The sequence below is a fragment of the Aotus nancymaae genome, unplaced genomic scaffold (genome assembly GCF_030222135.1).
Source record: "Aotus nancymaae isolate 86718 unplaced genomic scaffold, 86718_ANA_hifiasm-v0.15.2.pri h1tg000089l, whole genome shotgun sequence".
Taxonomy (NCBI): Eukaryota; Metazoa; Chordata; class Mammalia; order Primates; family Aotidae; genus Aotus; species Aotus nancymaae.
Genome location: NW_026988504.1, coordinates 6,399,387 through 6,414,860, shown reverse-complemented (window position 1 = coordinate 6,414,860; position 15,474 = coordinate 6,399,387). Strand labels below are relative to the sequence as shown.

At 46.5% G+C, this 15,474-nt stretch overlaps 3 protein-coding genes across 13 annotated transcripts in view; 2 read left to right on the top strand and 1 right to left on the bottom strand.

Moving 5' to 3' along the window:
* Positions 1-160: 160 nt before the first annotated feature.
* Positions 161-7,931, top strand: METTL23 (methyltransferase 23, arginine). 3 transcript variants are annotated; one of them, XM_012453638.3, is made up of 5 exons: positions 161-500; positions 3,682-3,786; positions 6,331-6,568; positions 6,644-6,728; positions 6,881-7,931. In XM_012453638.3, the coding sequence occupies exons 2-5, from the start codon at positions 3,703-3,705 to the stop codon at positions 7,044-7,046; spliced, it is 573 nt and encodes a 190-aa protein (XP_012309061.2). In that variant the 5' UTR covers positions 161-500; positions 3,682-3,702; the 3' UTR covers positions 7,047-7,931. The 3 variants fall into 3 exon arrangements, with proteins under 3 accessions (XP_012309061.2, XP_012309063.2, XP_064225746.1); XM_012453640.3 differs by having other exon boundaries at positions 406-500; positions 3,682-3,769; XM_064369676.1 differs by lacking the exon at positions 161-500 and having other exon boundaries at positions 2,349-3,786.
* On the bottom strand, positions 7,489-10,773 carry SRSF2 (serine and arginine rich splicing factor 2). 5 transcript variants are annotated; one of them, XR_010339850.1, is made up of 3 exons: positions 10,158-10,773; positions 8,415-9,826; positions 7,489-7,917 (listed from the first exon to the last, which is right to left on the bottom strand). XR_010339850.1 is itself a non-coding variant. In XM_012453635.3 (3 exons), the coding sequence occupies exons 1-2, from the start codon at positions 10,517-10,519 to the stop codon at positions 9,523-9,525; spliced, it is 666 nt and encodes a 221-aa protein (XP_012309058.1). In that variant the 5' UTR covers positions 10,520-10,773; the 3' UTR covers positions 7,489-9,243; positions 9,516-9,522. The 5 variants fall into 5 exon arrangements, 3 of the variants coding, with proteins under 3 accessions (XP_012309058.1, XP_012309059.1, XP_012309057.1); XR_010339849.1 differs by having other exon boundaries at positions 7,489-8,516; positions 9,140-9,826; XM_012453635.3 differs by having other exon boundaries at positions 7,489-9,243; positions 9,516-9,826.
* Positions 9,995-15,474, top strand: part of MFSD11 (major facilitator superfamily domain containing 11) — a 40,416-nt gene continuing 34,936 nt past the window's right edge. For 2 of the 5 annotated variants that reach the window (XM_064369670.1, XM_064369674.1), the window contains exons 1-4: positions 11,407-11,546; positions 11,662-11,832; positions 12,359-12,414; positions 14,552-14,659. In XM_064369670.1, the coding sequence (XP_064225740.1) occupies positions 11,737-11,832; positions 12,359-12,414; positions 14,552-14,659 (260 nt within the window). In that variant the 5' untranslated portion in view covers positions 11,407-11,546; positions 11,662-11,736. Of the gene's footprint in view, positions 10,451-11,406; positions 11,833-12,358; positions 12,415-14,551; positions 14,660-15,474 lie in introns of those variants that run through there. The other 3 variants (XM_064369672.1, XM_064369671.1, XM_064369673.1) reach the window with 3 other exon arrangements.

Here is a 15,474-nt window from a genome sequence, read left to right as displayed (position 1 = left end):
GTGTTCCCCGCCCCCGCGCCTCTCGCGGTCCGCCATTGGTTTCGGCGCCTCTGGGGCCCGCCCTCACACACGGAGGGGGGCCTCCGCCATGTTGGGAAGGTCCTGTCGGCAGCGTTGCCGCGCCGCCCCGCCCCTCCTGCGCGCTGTCGCGGCGCGCATCACTTCCTGCTGCGCCGTCCGCCCGTTGCCGGTCTTGCGCGTCTTAGTCTCCTTCGGTTACCTCCGCGCTTTCTTCGCTCGCGGCGCGGCCGGATTATTTCCAGAGCTGGGCTTTTACCTTCTTGCGGTCAGGTGCTAGAGCTACGTGGCCCGGAGCCTCCCTCTCGCGCAGCCTGGCAGCCTGGAGCCTTCCGCGGTCTCTCGCCGGCTCGGGGCCCACCGGCGCCCCGCTGAGCGAGCACGGTTTCCGAGGGCAGGGGATCCAGGCCCAGCGCTTTCGATTCTCGGAGGAGCCGGGCCCGGGATCCGAGGGGGCCGTGCTGGAGGTCCACGTTCCGCAGGTGCGTGCGGCAGCACCCGCCGGGAGGCGCCTGAGGGCAGGAGCGGTTATCGGCTGACTTGACTGGGATCCTGAGGGACGGGGGTGCGGACGCTCAACGGCGCAGTTTCCTGCTTTAGGTTGGCCCCCAGAGCAAAAACGTCGGATATGAACCCCCTCAGTGGATTAAGTGTCTCTCAGTAAGAATTTTGGAGACCCTGCCATGAAGTGACCCTGGTCACTATGTTGGTCAGGCTGGTCTCGAACCGTAAGCGTAAGTGATCCTCCCGCCTCGGCCTCCCAAAGTGCTAGGATGACAGGCGTGAGCCGCCGGGCCGGCTTTCTCCGCATCGAATCTTTCCTGCCAGAAAAATGACTTTCTTGACCCCTAATGCTTTTCGTCTTGTCCAAGGGTTTCTTGATTCATCCTTATCGCACACTGTTTTGTGAGTTTTTGGACCAGGGATTCCAGTGTTATTTAGTCCCCAAATAAAGTTTCTTGGGTTGGCACTGGCTTCTTCCTCTAAGCTCACAGCTGCCCCAAAACTCTCAATAATTATTACTCTTTTTTCTTGAAACACTGTTTCGCTTTGGCGCCCAGGCTGGAGTGCAGTGGCGCGATCATAGCTCACCGCAATCTCCAACTCCCAGGTTCAGGTGAACTTCCCGCCTGCCCAAGTGCTGGGATTACAGGAGTAGGCCACCATGCCCTGCCTGTCTCCGGTTTTTCAAAGCACTTTCACGTTGCAGTGTTTAACTTAGTTTTAACAGCAGCCTGTGAGGCATGTCCCATGCTAAAGAAAAAGCTTGAGAGAAGTTAAAGGGGTGGAGTGGGCTGGCGCAGTGGCTCACACCTGTAATTCCAGCTGTTTGGGAGGCCGAGGCAAGCGGATCACGAGGTCAGGAGATCGAGACCATCCTGGCCAACATGGTGAAACCCTGTCTCTACTAAAACACGCAAAAAATTTTAGTCGGTGGTGGTGGCGGGTGCCGGTAGTCCCAGATACTCGGGAGGCTGAAGCAGGGGAATCGCTTGAACCTGGGAGGCAGAGGTTGCAATGAGCCGAGATCATGCCACGCACTCCAGCCTGGCTGACAGAACGATATTCCTCTCAAAAAAAAAAGGGGGGGGAGGGGCAATGAGCAGGTGCGCTGTTACTCATGCTTGTTATTTTTTTAAAAAATTATTTTTAATTTTTTTCTTTTTGTATTTTATTTTTTGACTCATGCTTGTAATCCCAACACTTTGGGAGGCCTAGGCTGGAGGATTGCTTGGGCCCAGGAGTTCAAGACCAACCTGGGTAACGTAGTGATACTACGTCTCTACAAAAAATAGAAAAATTCGGCATCGTGGTGTGTGCCTTTAGTCCCAGCTACTGGGGAGGCTGAGGTGGGAGAATTGCTTAAGCCCCAGCGGTCGAGGCTGCTGTGAGCTGTGATCAGGGCACTGCACTCAGGCATGAGCAACAGAGCAAGATCATATCAAAAAAAAAAAAAAAAAAAAAAGACTGGAGTGGATGCTGTTTCTGTTACAGTCTCTAAATAGCTTTACTTAAGAGTCTGTAAACAGCTTCACTTTTTTTTTTTTTTTTTTTTTTTGACACAGAGGCTTGCTCTATTGCCCAGGCTGGAGTGCAGTGGTGGGCTCACTGCAACCCCAACCTCCGGGGCATTAAGTGATCCTCTCAGCCTTTTGAGTAGCTAAGACCACACCCAATTTGGCTTCATGTTTTTTTTTTTTTTTTTTTTTTTAAAGTCTCTAGCCCAGGCTGGAGTGCAGTGGCACAATCTCGGCTCACTGCTCCTTCCGCCTCCCAGGTTTAAGCGATTCTCCCGCCTCTGCCTCCACTTCGAGTCGCTGGCTAATTTTTTGTATTTTTAGTAGAGACAGGGTCTCACCTTGTTGGCCAGGCTAGTCTCGAACTCCTGACCTCAGGTGATCCGCCCGCCTCGGTCTCCCAAAGTGCTGGGATTACAGGCGTGAGCCACCGCACCCAGCCTAGAAGCCTCTTTTCTTTAGGCCCAAATCTGCACAACACTATCCTCTGGTGAAGGCAATTTTACCTGCTCATCCCGTACCCCTATACTTAGAACAGTGCCTAGCATATGTTAGCCATTTGTGTTTTTAATGAATTGAATGATTACGTTTGGATCTCAGTTCCTTCACCTTTGATACTTTCACCTGTTCAGTTTCTTTTTCTAACACCCCACCAGGACACCCGTTGCTGCAGAGGACAGAAAGACATGTTTTGCAGTTTAATTGCTACCTTTGAGTGCTTACTTTGTGTCTCGCACTGTCCTACTTTTGCGTTGAACTTTCCTGAACATGCTATTGAGACAGTATTTTGCAGTTGAGGAAATGGAAGCACTGACATGCTAAGTAACTTGTCTTCAGGTCACATAGATAGTAAATTACAAATCTAGAGCTTGGACCCAGGCCAGCTCATTTCCTCGCCAAATATCATGCTCTTATGATTTTAGTCCTTTCCAAAGACTTGTGTGCTGCCTGCCTGCCTAACTCAGGATTCAGCTGGACTCATACTCTAGGGTGTCTTCCTAGGACCACACTACTTCCTATTAACACACCAAGTTATGTTGGTGCCTAAACCCCTCCAATATCTTCATGTTGCACTTATAATACAATCTAAACTTCTAGGGCTGACAGAACACCACAGGTCTGGTCCCTGCCTTTCTTCTGACCTCCACTTGCATGCACTGCACAACCATGCCTCCAGCTTCCATTCCCATCTGCCCCCTTCCCCACTCCCCAGTTTGATTAGTCACCTAGGCCTTTCTTCATTCAGGGCCTTTGCCTGAATCAAGAGCAGCCACCTGTGCTCACCCCCCGATTGCCTGTTATGCTCTTACGTCACCTTGTTTAGCTTTGTAGCATTGTCCCTGACTATGAAGATCTTATTTGCTTACTCGTTGCATCTCTACAGTACAATATGTGATCAGGGAGAGCTACATCCCCAGTCTAAGAATGGTCCCTGATACTCAGACACTGGAAGTACTTGTTGAATGAAGAGTGCCATCAAGAGTGCTTATCACACTGCATTGTGGTTTTACATCCCCAAAGGTCGGGGACTGGTGAGCACGGCTGCTATTTTTGTAGTGGATGCTGCCTGACAGAAATTGCTGTAGAAATGATTCCAACTTCCAGCAGATAAATTATTTATGACACACAAAAAAATTCTTTTCAGATCCTGCATCTCCAGTATGGAATGTATGTTTGGCCCTGTGCTGTGGTCCTGGCCCAGTACCTTTGGTTTCACAGAAGATCTCTGCCAGGCAAGGCCATCTTAGAGGTACAAGTCCCTCTGAAGTTTCCAGAATTCTGGGTTATGTTCATATATGTTAAGTTTACATGTATATATGTTTGTTATTAGCTTTTGTTAAATATTTTAAAATCAGGGTTAATTTAGCTAGTTTGTAAGGTCTGTGAGCTAATCATGTTTTGTTTTTGTCTTAAGGTACAGATTATCTTGGAACTTTTTTTAATTTAAAAAGTGTTTTTTTAAATGAAGTAAAACATTGTTTTTAAAAAACATGCTGGGTGTGATGGCTCACACCTGTAATCCTAGTACTCTGGAAGGTTGTGGTAGGAAGATCGCTTGAGCCCATTAGTTTGATACCAGCCTGGGCAACATAGTGAGACCCTGTCTCCAAGAAAAAAATGTGTGACAGACACAGTAGGTAGACCACAAAGCCTAAAATATTTACTCTCTAGCCCTTTACAGTTTGCTGACCGCTATTCTAGATGAAGCCCCTGAACTGCCTTCCATGGCCGTGGCAGTCTTTAGGTGTCCCAGCAGTGTCATGCAGGCTTTACAACTGCAGTTTTTTTGTTTTTTTTAAAGTCTCACTCTGTCACCAGGCTGGAGTGCAGTGGCATGATCTCGACTCACTCTGCAACCTCCAACTCCCTGATTCAAGCGATTCTCCTGCCTCAGCCTCCTGAGTAGCTGGGATTACAGGCATGTACTACCATGCCCAGCTAATTTTTGTATTTTTAGTAGAGATAGGGTTTCACCATGTTGGCCAGGATGGTCTCGATCTCCTGACCTTGTGATCCACCCACCTCAGCCTCCCAAAGTGCTAGGATTACAAGCATGAGCCACCATGCCCAGCCAGTAACTGCAGTGCTTTTAACATTCAGGTTGCTGTAACAAAATACCACATAATGGGTGGCTTATATAAATAACAGAAATTTGTGTCTCTGGCTGGGCGCAGTGGCTCACGGCTTGGGAGGCCAAGGTGGGCGGATCACCTGTCAGTAGTTCAAGACCAGCCTGGCCAACATGATAAAATCTTGTCTCTGTTATAAAGTTAGCCAGGCCTTGTAGCACACGTCTGTAGTCCCAGCTACTCAGGAGGCTGAGGAAGAATTGCTTGAACCCGGGAGGTGGAGGTTGGAGTGAGCCAAGATCTCACCACTGCACACCAGCCTGGGTGAGAGAGCAACAGTCCATCTCAAAAATTAAAAAAAAAAAACAGGCCAGATGTGGTGGCTCACGCCTGTAATCCCAGTACTTTGAGAGGCTGAAACGTGGGTCACTTGAGGTCAAGATCGAGACCATCCTGGCCAACATGGTGAAACCCTCTCTACTAAAAATACAAAAATTAGCCAGGCATGGTGGTGCGCACCTGTAGTCCCAGCTACTCAGGCTGAGGCAGAATTGCTTGAACCTGGGAGGCGGAGGTTGCAGTGAGCTGAGATCACGCCACTGCACTCCAGCCTGGAAAAAAATAAAAAAAAATTTGTGTCTCAGTTCTGGAGGCAGTGAAGTTCCAGGATCAAAGTCCTTAGAGATTCAGTGTCTGGTGAGGGCCAGAATTCTGGTTCAGACAGTGCCCTCTGTGCATTCAAGTGAAGAAAAAAAGCAAGGCAGCTCTCCAGGGTCTTTTATAATGGCACTAATCATGAGAACTCTGCTCTTATCTAATTGCCTCCCAATGGCCCACCTAATACGGGTATTAGGATTTGAACATGTGAATTTTGGGTGGATACAAATATTCAGACCATAGCCCTTTCCATTTTTGGAAATGTTGAGATTAGTATAAAAATGTATTCCATTCTCCTCCTTACCTCACTACCTGGCTTCAGACTGCTGAAGGCTTGGAAAAAATCAATTTTATCACATAGACTTCCACACCTAAATAGACAAACCAGAAGCTTAATATTAACCTCCCACTCTTTTTACTATACCACATAAATGAAGGGTAGGATTTGGCACACACTTCTGGCCTTAGTAGTAATTGTTAGGTATCCAGAATAATCTCTATGCCCGTCCTTTAACTGGAAAATGGAAAGCTTGTGTTTGTTACTACTAAGAAGGCATTCCTTAGTATTATTTCTTAGTGTCCACAAAGCATCTTGCCACTTTCAAAGCCCAACTGGAGAATCTTTACTAGAAAGCCATGTTGCAAACCTGTTAGGTTTTAGCTACATAAAAGCAATCAACTATAGATGTGCTAACAAGTGAAAATCAGGCCAAGTGCTGTGGCTCATGCCTGTAATCCCACCACTTTGGGAGACTGAGGTGGGCAGGTCACTTGAGGTCAGGAGTTCAAGACCAGCCTAGCCAATACGGTAAAACTTCGTCTCTACTAAAAATACAAAAACTAGTTGGGCATGGTGGCACACACCTGTAGTCCCAGCTGCTTGGGAGGCTGAGGCAGCACAATGGCTTGAACCCGGAAGGCAGAGGTTGCAGTGAGCTGAGATGGAGCCACTGCATTCCAGCCTGGGCGACTGAGCTAGAAAAAGGATATAATGAAAAACTACTAAGATTCCCATTTCTTTGCAGTTCCAAGTGTGTGAAATGCTATCTTTTATAACTTGTTACTAGATTGGAGCTGGAGTGAGCCTTCCAGGAATTTTGGCTGCAAAATGTGGTGCAGAAGTAATACTATCAGACAGCTCAGAACTGCCTCACTGTCTAGAAGTCTGTCGGCAAAGCTGCCAAATGAATAACCTGCCCCAGCTGCAAGTGCTAGGACTAACATGGGGTCATGTATCTTGGGATCTTCTGGCTCTACCACCACAAGATATTATCCTTGCATCTGATGTGTTCTTTGAACCAGAAGGTAAACTTTTTTGGTGCCATAGGACATTTGGCCAGTGACGCTATAGGAAAGTATTCATAAATCCTTTCCCCTCAGATTTTGAAGACATTTTAACTACAATATACTTTTTGATGCAGAAGAACCCCAAGGTCCAATTGTGGTCTACTTATCAAGTTAGAAGGTAAGTATGGATAACCCTAGCTTACTTTTGAATGTAACTTAAGCCTTACTGTACCCTGCCCCATGCAATATATAATTTAAGAATAAAATGTGTCTGAAGCAAAACAGAAAAGGCATGATTTAAAAAAAACAATTTATTTTAATTTTTTTAAGTGCTGACTGGTCACTTGAAGCTTTGCTCTACAAATGGGACATGAAATGTGTCCATATTCCTCTGGAGTCTTTTGATGCAGACAAAGAAGATATAGCAGAATCTGCCCTTCCAGGAAGACATACAGTTGAAATGCTGGTCATTTCCTTTGCAAAGGACAGTCTCTGAATATCTAACAAGCTGTTCTGGGAGGTATCAATACTGATGAGCAACCTGGCACACAGACTAGGTTCAGACCACTTCAGCTTGAGAATGCAGTGGGTCTGAAGGTGGTCAAGTCTGTTGGCCTTAGATTTTGGTGTCACCTAGACAACACATTAACTCATATGAAACAAAAATTAAAATACTTTTTACAAGTACTTGGATTCTTCCTTAATCATTAAATAGGATATAAATTAGGTTGATAAAAGGGGTATCACAACCTCAAGCAAAATGCCGCCTTAAAGCATTGATTTCAGGTGTTCAACTGGCATTTCCACTTTAACTTAGGAAATGATAGGCACTAACATTCCACTTCCATACTATGCAGTCAGCAATAATCACAGAACAATTGCATCGGTCTTTCAAATAAATGGGGGGAGAAAAAACCAAGACATATTCTGAGAAAAGCTAACACCAAGAAAATGTTTTAATTAAACTACAGAAACAATGGTTATAGTACAGAATATTCATAAGCAAAAAGATACACCATGTTGTAAGTACTTACAAAGTTACAACCATTTGCTTAACATTTTCCATGTTAAGTTCATACATGTAGATATGATCAGATTTACCATTTTTGGGGGGAGGAGGAAAAAAGGTGTATTTATCATCAGCTAGATGTGCTCACTGTATGCTCCGTTATTTATATGCAAGGCCCGGGTGACTGGAAGTGCAGTTGTCAGGCATTTTAATAAACTGGACAGCCATTTGTTTCTGCACGACAAGGCATCTTTACACAGGAGCAATCAGGAGAAAACAGGAAACAGCCAAGCACTCTGCACTGCAACACGCCACCTTAACAGCTAACCAGCATTACTCAACTGCTACACAACTGCGCCTAGTGCACAAAAATACATAAGAGAAGAGATTAGAATTGTGTTTGATAAACAATCGTTTCAAAAAATCAAGTCTTTTCACCTGAAAAGTCTTTATACAAATTTGGGTTCAGATTACCATTTAGATCTGAAGGTAAATAACATATACAAATTTACACCAACTTTTGTAGGTTTTTAATTTTAAGGAATGAAGGCAATGCTGAGTCAATCTCTTGACAGCTTTAGGCTGTGTGTAATGGCTGCACACGTTTCCTTAAAAGTCAGGAGGCCACAAATTAGGTTACCAATCTGTTCAATTTCAAACAAAAAAAGTCAGCACTATATAACAAAATGAAATTTTACCTCAAATATCCAAATCCAATAATGAAATCTGAAGTCGTTCACCTCACTAAATTACAAGAAATTTGAATAACAGCAACAAAATGGCACATAAAATGAAGTTTGCCAACTGAGGCAAAGCTTAAACAAGTAAAAAGTTAGACAAATGTTACAAAATAACCTTTTCAACAGCCAGTTGCTTGTTCCAAGGACTCTTCTTCGATGGACTGAGTATGTGGTCCTTTTCCCCCAAGTACTCCATTTATACTGCTTGCCGACACATCTAGGTTTGAAAAGAAAGAAGTTCAGCTTACCTTCCATTAAAGTGCACATGGTTTCAGTTTCAGGCATGTACTTACTAAGGCTCTGGTGAAACGAGTAGGGTACAGAAATGTTCCACCCAGCCATGTTTTTTAAAGGCCCAATTGGGAAAATTTCACAAAGGCTACCACCAACATGTACAAGTTTGAATTTACGTATTCCTGGCCAAATAACCAAAGTGAAGAAATGTAAGGGGGAGAAAAAAAAAAAAAGGAAAAAAAAAAGGGGGGCTGTATCCAAACAAAAACAACTCGAAATCAGAGAATTGGTCTATATTTTATTAAGATAAGTTGTTTCAAATGAAACATTTGGCAACTGAGAATAATACTTTATTATCTGAGCTACTTAGGGCCCTTTCCTTTTTAAAAAATAGGACCAAACAATTTGAGAGTTAAAGACACACTATCCTTTCCCCACCCAGTGCGATACCTGTAATCTTTCTTTAGGGTTCCAAAAGTTCACTGCTTCTTATTGCAATTCGTTTGCCACATCCATTAGAATATGAAGTCCCAGTCAGTACAACAATAGTTGAACTGAATGTTTTTCTCTAAGAGGATAGTGCATCTTTAACATTTAAAGACAAACCTGCTCCAATACACGCCCACAGAAACTGGTCCCTGGAGGATCAGCCAAATCAGTTAAAATCTGCAATACTGGCCAATATTCTTTTATCAAACAGGAGACCGCAGCTTTAAAGGGGAAAATGCAGACGTTGGATAAAAACAGCAAGAAATAGTCATTTTCATTAATAGGTCTCAAACAGTTTACGAAACAGCCATTATTATCTAAGCTTCATACACATCCTTCCTGCAGACCCCTCTTCAGCATTACTCCCAAAGGTGAGTAACCTCAGAGCAGTACTCCTAACGTTAGGAGTCATTCTTACATTAACACGACTCAAAAGACCTACCCTAAATCCCATTTATGAGTTAGGGTTGTGTCTCAGAGTCCCAGTCATTACCTTTTTCTTAAGAGGACACCGCTCCTTCCTCTTCAGGAGACTTAGGGGGACTCTTCGATCGCGACCTGGATTTGGATTCCCTCTTGGACACAGGGGGAGGACTCCTGGACCGAGATCGGGACCTGGACCGCGAGCGAGATCTGGAGACCGACGAGGACTTGGACTTGGATCTTCGCGCGGATCTAGACTTGGAGGTCGACCGAGAGCGGGAGCGAGTGCGGGACCGAGACTTCGAGCGGCTGTAGCGAGATCGGCTGCGGGACCTGGAACGGCTCCGACTCCGGGATCGGCTGCGGCGACGCCGCCTAGGGCTGCAGGCGGGACGAGCAGCACAGCGGGGTTAATTCCAGGCGGCGGGGCCGGCCCCGCCCGCGCGCTCCTGCCCAGGCCGCCATTATCTCGCCGCCAGACGCCATTTCCCCAGTCGCGAGGCGGGGTCCTGCGCCCCGCACCGCCCACACCCGGGACGCTGCCGGGTCGCAGAGGGCGGAAGCGCGCGGGGCGGCCCGAGAGTCCCGAGGAGCCGCGTGCACCCCCGCCCCGCCCCGGCCCGCACCACGTGCTTCGCCGCGGATCTTTGTGAGGCACCCGGGGCTCCCGCGCGCCCTGCCCCGCCTCCCGCGGTCCCCCAGCCCGGCTCACCTGCGGCTCCGGCGTCCGTAGCCACCGCCTCCGTATCTGCGGGGCGGCGGGCCCCGGCGGCTGTGGTGCGAGTCCGGGGGGCGGCCGTAGCGCGCCATTTGTACCCGCAGCTCGCGGCCGTCCAGCACGGCCCCGTCCATGGCATCCATGGCGTCCTCGGCGTCGCGCTTGTCGTGGAAGCGGACGAAGGCGAAGCCGCGGGACTCCTTGGTGTAGCGGTCCCGCGGGATGTACACGTCGCCGACGCGCCCGTATTTCTCGAAGACGCGCCTCAGCGTGTCGGGCGAGGTGCGGTAGGTCAGGTTGTCCACCTTGAGGGAGGTCATACCCTCCACGTCGGGAGGGGGGCGGCCGTAGCTCATGGCTCTGAAACGCGGCCCGGAGCCCCGCGAACTGGCGCCGGCTTCTTCAGCTCTGGGCGGTGCGACGCCGCGTCTCTCGTCTGGCAGTTGCCTTCCGCGTGGGGACGCCGGGGAAGGCCTTGAGGGAAATCAGCACAGTCAACCTTTACAGACGAACGCACCTCAGCAATAACTGGGCGGGGGGCCGGCCCCCAGCGCCTTTTTATATTCCCCCTCACAAAATGGCGCCCGAACCACCCGGAAATGAAATCCTCTGATTGGCCCGCCGCACTTCGTTTTGCAACGTCCCTGCCGCGTGCCCAGCCCGGGCCCGACGCGCCTGCGCAGAGCTTGGCGGGCGGGCCAAAAAGCGCGGAGTCACTGCTGGAGGGAGGGGGAGCGGAATTAGCGGGCAGTTGGAAAGCCCGCGAAACGCTGTTTCCGCCTGGGAGGCCGGACGACGGCGCTCGGGCAGAAGGAAGAGGAGGTGTTCCCCCTCTACGGCCCGCCTTCTTTTCATGCCAATACTCCGAGTCCACGCAGCTTTTCTGTTCAGCCCCCAGCCCCCAGCCCTCAGCCCTGCCTCTGTCAGAAGGGTGCTTCTGCCCCTATTTCCCTCTCCCTGTGACCCCGGCCTTGTCAGACTCCGCTGCGTCGTCTCTCGGCCCCGTCCAACAGTTCCCGATTGCTCTTCGCCGGGGTCCGCTTCCTCACCCAGTTGCGCCAGAGCCAGCGAGCTCGCCCAGCTCTGCGTCCTGGCGGTGGGGAGTGTCTACGGAGCATCTGCGCCTGCTGGGCCACCCGGGACTACGTTTCCCAGCGGGCCGAGCGGCCGGCGCCGCGGCTGCGGTCAGGTGACCGAGTCGCCTAACCGCAGTGAATCAGGCGGGGAGGGCGGGGCCGCGCGGGCTGGGCTGCTGCGGTTCACTCTTGGCCCCTTAATCCTCTTCGCGGGCCCCTCAACCTGGAGCGGCTACATTCTTGGCGCTTCTCCGGGGATTGTGCTCTTCCGTACTCAAATCGGATCTTAGGAATGTCCTAAATGCCGGTGGGGAGAACTTCGCCCTAAACCCTGGATTCTGGTTCATGAACTGGAAGTTGACAGCTTGGCTGCTGGCTCCGGCATCTGCCTTCTCCGCTCACCATCTCATTTCTTTCCCCAGGATTGTCAGTGGCTTCGCCCCGACGAGAGCTGACTGCCCTGGTCTGCTGCTGACCTCCGGCGGAGCTGAGCCAAAATGTCCCCGGAATCTAAAAAGCTTTTCAACATCATTATTTTAGGAGTTGCCTTTATGTTTATGTTCACTGCCTTTCAAACTTGTGGAAATGTGGCGGTGAGTTGGAACCTGTCCTCCTTCATTTGAAGTGCCCAGCATAATACATTCCAGAAATGATAATAAACGTTAATTATATCTATTAGCGCGCTTAAATTTCGTCTTTTATTTTTCCCACCCTGGCTTCCTCATTTTTTATGATTAGGTTTGATTTTTTACGTCAGATATTCCTCCTATGTGGAGGGGGTTAAGCATTACCGTTTATCTGATTTGATTAGGGGTTTGGATGTTGACCTAGTTACTTTATTTCTTGTATGTATTAAGCTCTTCCTTAGTACTTGGATGGTTAAGGGAGGAAACCCAAGGTGTAGTTACAGCTGGTTTTCCTCCCCTACTCCCTGTCATTGGTTTGCCTTCTCCAATTCTGTTGTCTTTTTTCTTTTCTCGTAATGGACTTCAGTATTAAGTATAGAGCATTATGAACTTTTGCTTTATTTGCTTTTTGAGTACTTGGAGTCACACTTCCCAAGGTGGGGGGAGGGAGACTGCAAAACGTTTTCGTTGATGAGTTTTATCTTCCACACAGCAAACCGTCATCAGGAGCTTAAATAGCACAGATTTTCACGGCAGTGGATATACCAGGTATCGTACCGCATGATTAATTTTGCTCGGTATTTAACAGTAGTTGCTTAAATCCTGTCAGAATCACCAGCCATAGAATATTGTGACTGAATTAGTGGTGATTGCATTTTCTCTTCTCAGTACCTAGACTGGGAGAGCATAATAGAATAGAGCTGATGAGTTTATGTTTTCTGTGGAATTAGACACTAGATTTGAAATCCTCATTTTAGTGTTCCGTTGTTATCTTAGGCAAGTGTTTCCATGAGCCCAATTTCCTAGCTCAGAAAACGCATGTAAGGCACTTGGCATAGTGCATGGCATTGAATAAGCAGTCTACTATTGTTATGATTAGAATTGCCCTGTCCTAAACAGAACATGTGATTCTTGAAACATTTGGTCCTTCTGTTTTTGTAATTTCATAACGATTGATATACTTATGTTGGGAACTTTTAGATTTTTGGTGAAATGTTTAGTCCCAATTTTACAGATGGGTAAAATGAAAAGACCTGAGGCCAGGTGCAGTGACTTGAACCTGTAATCCCAGCACTTTGAGAGGCCAAGGCGGGCGGATCCCAAGATCAGGAGTTCGAGACTAGCGTGGCCAATATGGTGAAACCCTGTCTCTGCTAAAAATACAAAAAAATTAGGTGTGGTGGCGCATGCCTGTAATCCCAGCTACTCTGGAGGCTGAGGCAGGAGAATTGTTTGAACTCAGGAGGTGGAGGTTGCAGTAAGCTGAGATCCAGCCACTGCACTCCAGTGTGGACAACAAAGCAAGGCTCCATCTCAAAAAAAAAAAAGAGAAAAGACCTTCACAAGTCACTAGAACCTTGTGATTGGAGCTGAGAATATAATATGTACACGTATAGAAGCACAAATAGGTTTTTCTTTTTTAAAGTTAGATTTTTTTAATTGACAAATGAAAATTGCATGTATTTATTGTGTACAACATGTTTTGAAATATATATCGTGGAATGTCTACACTGAGCTATAGAAACAGGTTTCTTATTTCTGTAGAGTTAGAGATTGGATCATGGCACCCCCATCCACCCCCACAAACCCATAACTCTTTCTTGGTTCTTCATTACCTATCCTAAGCCTTACATATGACATTTGAGAATGAAGGAATGTTACTGTTCATTTTCGTAAGTAATTAATAGCACAGCTTTTTGTACTGCTTTTCTTCATGTGTATTCTAAAGAACAACTGCAAAAAGACATTTGGTATTCGAGGGATTCATAAAAGCCAAAGAATAATTTACTTTGGATTTATGAATAGTGACTAGTAAATAAATTCAGTCAGGGCCCTTGAAATGGTTTTAATCACACTTTGTACAAGACAATGTACTAGGGCTCGGTCAGTAGTAACTGAGTAATGTTCAAGTGAGACCATTAGGTTGTGGTAAATAAATTCTGCTTAAGCAAGTTGTAACTCTGCTCTTGTTATTTATAGCAGAGAAATGTCACGGAGCTGCCAGGAGTTGTAGGCTAAGTTTGTAGAGGAGATTGGTGGACTAGGGCCTCTGGAGTCATGCAATCCTGGCTTGACATTCACCAGCCACCCAGGCGGACTTTTGGCAAATTACTTAACCCCACTGTATTTCCTTTTTCTTTTCTCTAACATGAGGATAATGACAATATCTTCTTCCTAGAGCTGTTAGGATTAAAAGAGAAAGCATGTATAAGTACTCGGTGCAGTGCCTGTTATTATGACTTAGCAGTACTTAAAAAATGTATTGCTGTAGACAAGGTGATCTCAAGATACCGCTGATGGGACTTCAGTGTTTTGTAGAAATGAAAACTTTTATACGGTGTTGAGTTTAGTGATATAATTATCATAAATTCTGACTAAAGAATATGACTGTTTATTGTAAAATCTATAAACACAAATGGATTTTAAAAAGTGACACAGCAGTCTGTCGGGGGGAAGTAGGGGAGGGACAGCGCGGGGTGGGGAGTTGGGGAGAGATAGCATGGGGAGAAAGGCAGCAAATCACGCTGCCACGTGTATACCTATGTAACAATCTTGCATGTTCTTCACATGTACCCTAAAACCTAAAATGCAATAAAAAAATTAAATTTAATTTTAAAAAAAAGTGACACAGCATACAAGGGCTTTGTTCTTTTTTTTTTTTTTTGTTTGTGTATTATGTGTGCAGCATGGCAATTATCTATGGAGTGTTCTCTGCCTCAAATTTGATTACACCGTCAGTGGTGGCCATTGTAGGACCTCAACTCTCTATGTTTACCAGTGGTTTATTTTACAGGTGAGTAGTGTAATCTTTCACTTATTTAATTAGAACACTTTTCAGGATCTTTCAAGTAGATAGTAAATTTTTCACAATAATTTATAGGCTTGTGCAGAATAGAATATAGGTGGTATTTTAGGAATTTTGACTCAGTACTTGTTGCTCAGGGATATCATATTCTAATGTGATAGTATGTATGTGTATTTGCTTTTGTTTTACTGTTAATAAAAATAGTATCCAAAAGTCTCTTTCCATGAGGGTTGAAAAGAACATTCCATGAAATAATATTACTTTCTGTCAGTTGACTGAAGATAAGTGGGGATTCGAAATCATGTCTGAAATAACTAAATGTTTCGCTGAACTCTAGAACTGTAGTTCCGTGATGTGCTAAGCTTTTAGCAAAGGACACTGCAAACTTGTTAAATGTCTGATTTTACAAATTTGAAATAATAAATTACAGGCCAGGCTCAGTGGCTCACACCTGTAAATCCCAACACTTTGGGAGGCTGAGGTATTGCTTGAGCGGAGGATCGCTTGAGCCCAGGGGTTCGAGACCAGCCTGGGCAATATGGTGAAACCCTGTCTCTACCAAAAATAAAAAAAATTAGCCGGGCGTGGTGGCACATGCCTGTAGTCCCAGCTACTTTTGAGGCTGAGGTGGGAGGATGACTTGAGCTTGGGAGGTGGAGGTTGCAGTAAGCTGTGATGGTGCCACTGCACTCCAGTCTAGGCAATGTAGTGAGACCCTGTTTCAAAAACGTTAATTGATTAAGAAATGAGAAAGTTGATTGTGTCCCTTTTTTCAAAACTGGAGTGGTCCTTTACAGGTTGAA

Bases quoted from the DNA above. Each gene is read 5' to 3' on its own strand.
- METTL23 (XM_012453638.3), top strand. From the start codon at position 3,703: ATGTATGTTTGGCCCTGTGCTGTGGTCCTGGCCCAGTACCTTTGGTTT. The intron at 3,787-6,330 runs GTACAAGTCCCT...ACTTGTTACTAG, and splicing joins CAGGCAAGGCCATCTTAGAG to ATTGGAGCTGGAGTGAGCCT. The intron at 6,729-6,880 runs GTAAGTATGGAT...AATTTTTTTAAG, and splicing joins TCTACTTATCAAGTTAGAAG to TGCTGACTGGTCACTTGAAG.
- SRSF2 (XM_012453634.3), bottom strand. From the start codon at position 10,519: ATGAGCTACGGCCGCCCCCCTCCCGACGTGGAGGGTATGACCTCCCTC. The intron at 9,827-10,157 runs GTGAGCCGGGCT...TCCCGCCTGCAG, and splicing joins TACGGACGCCGGAGCCGCAG to CCCTAGGCGGCGTCGCCGCA.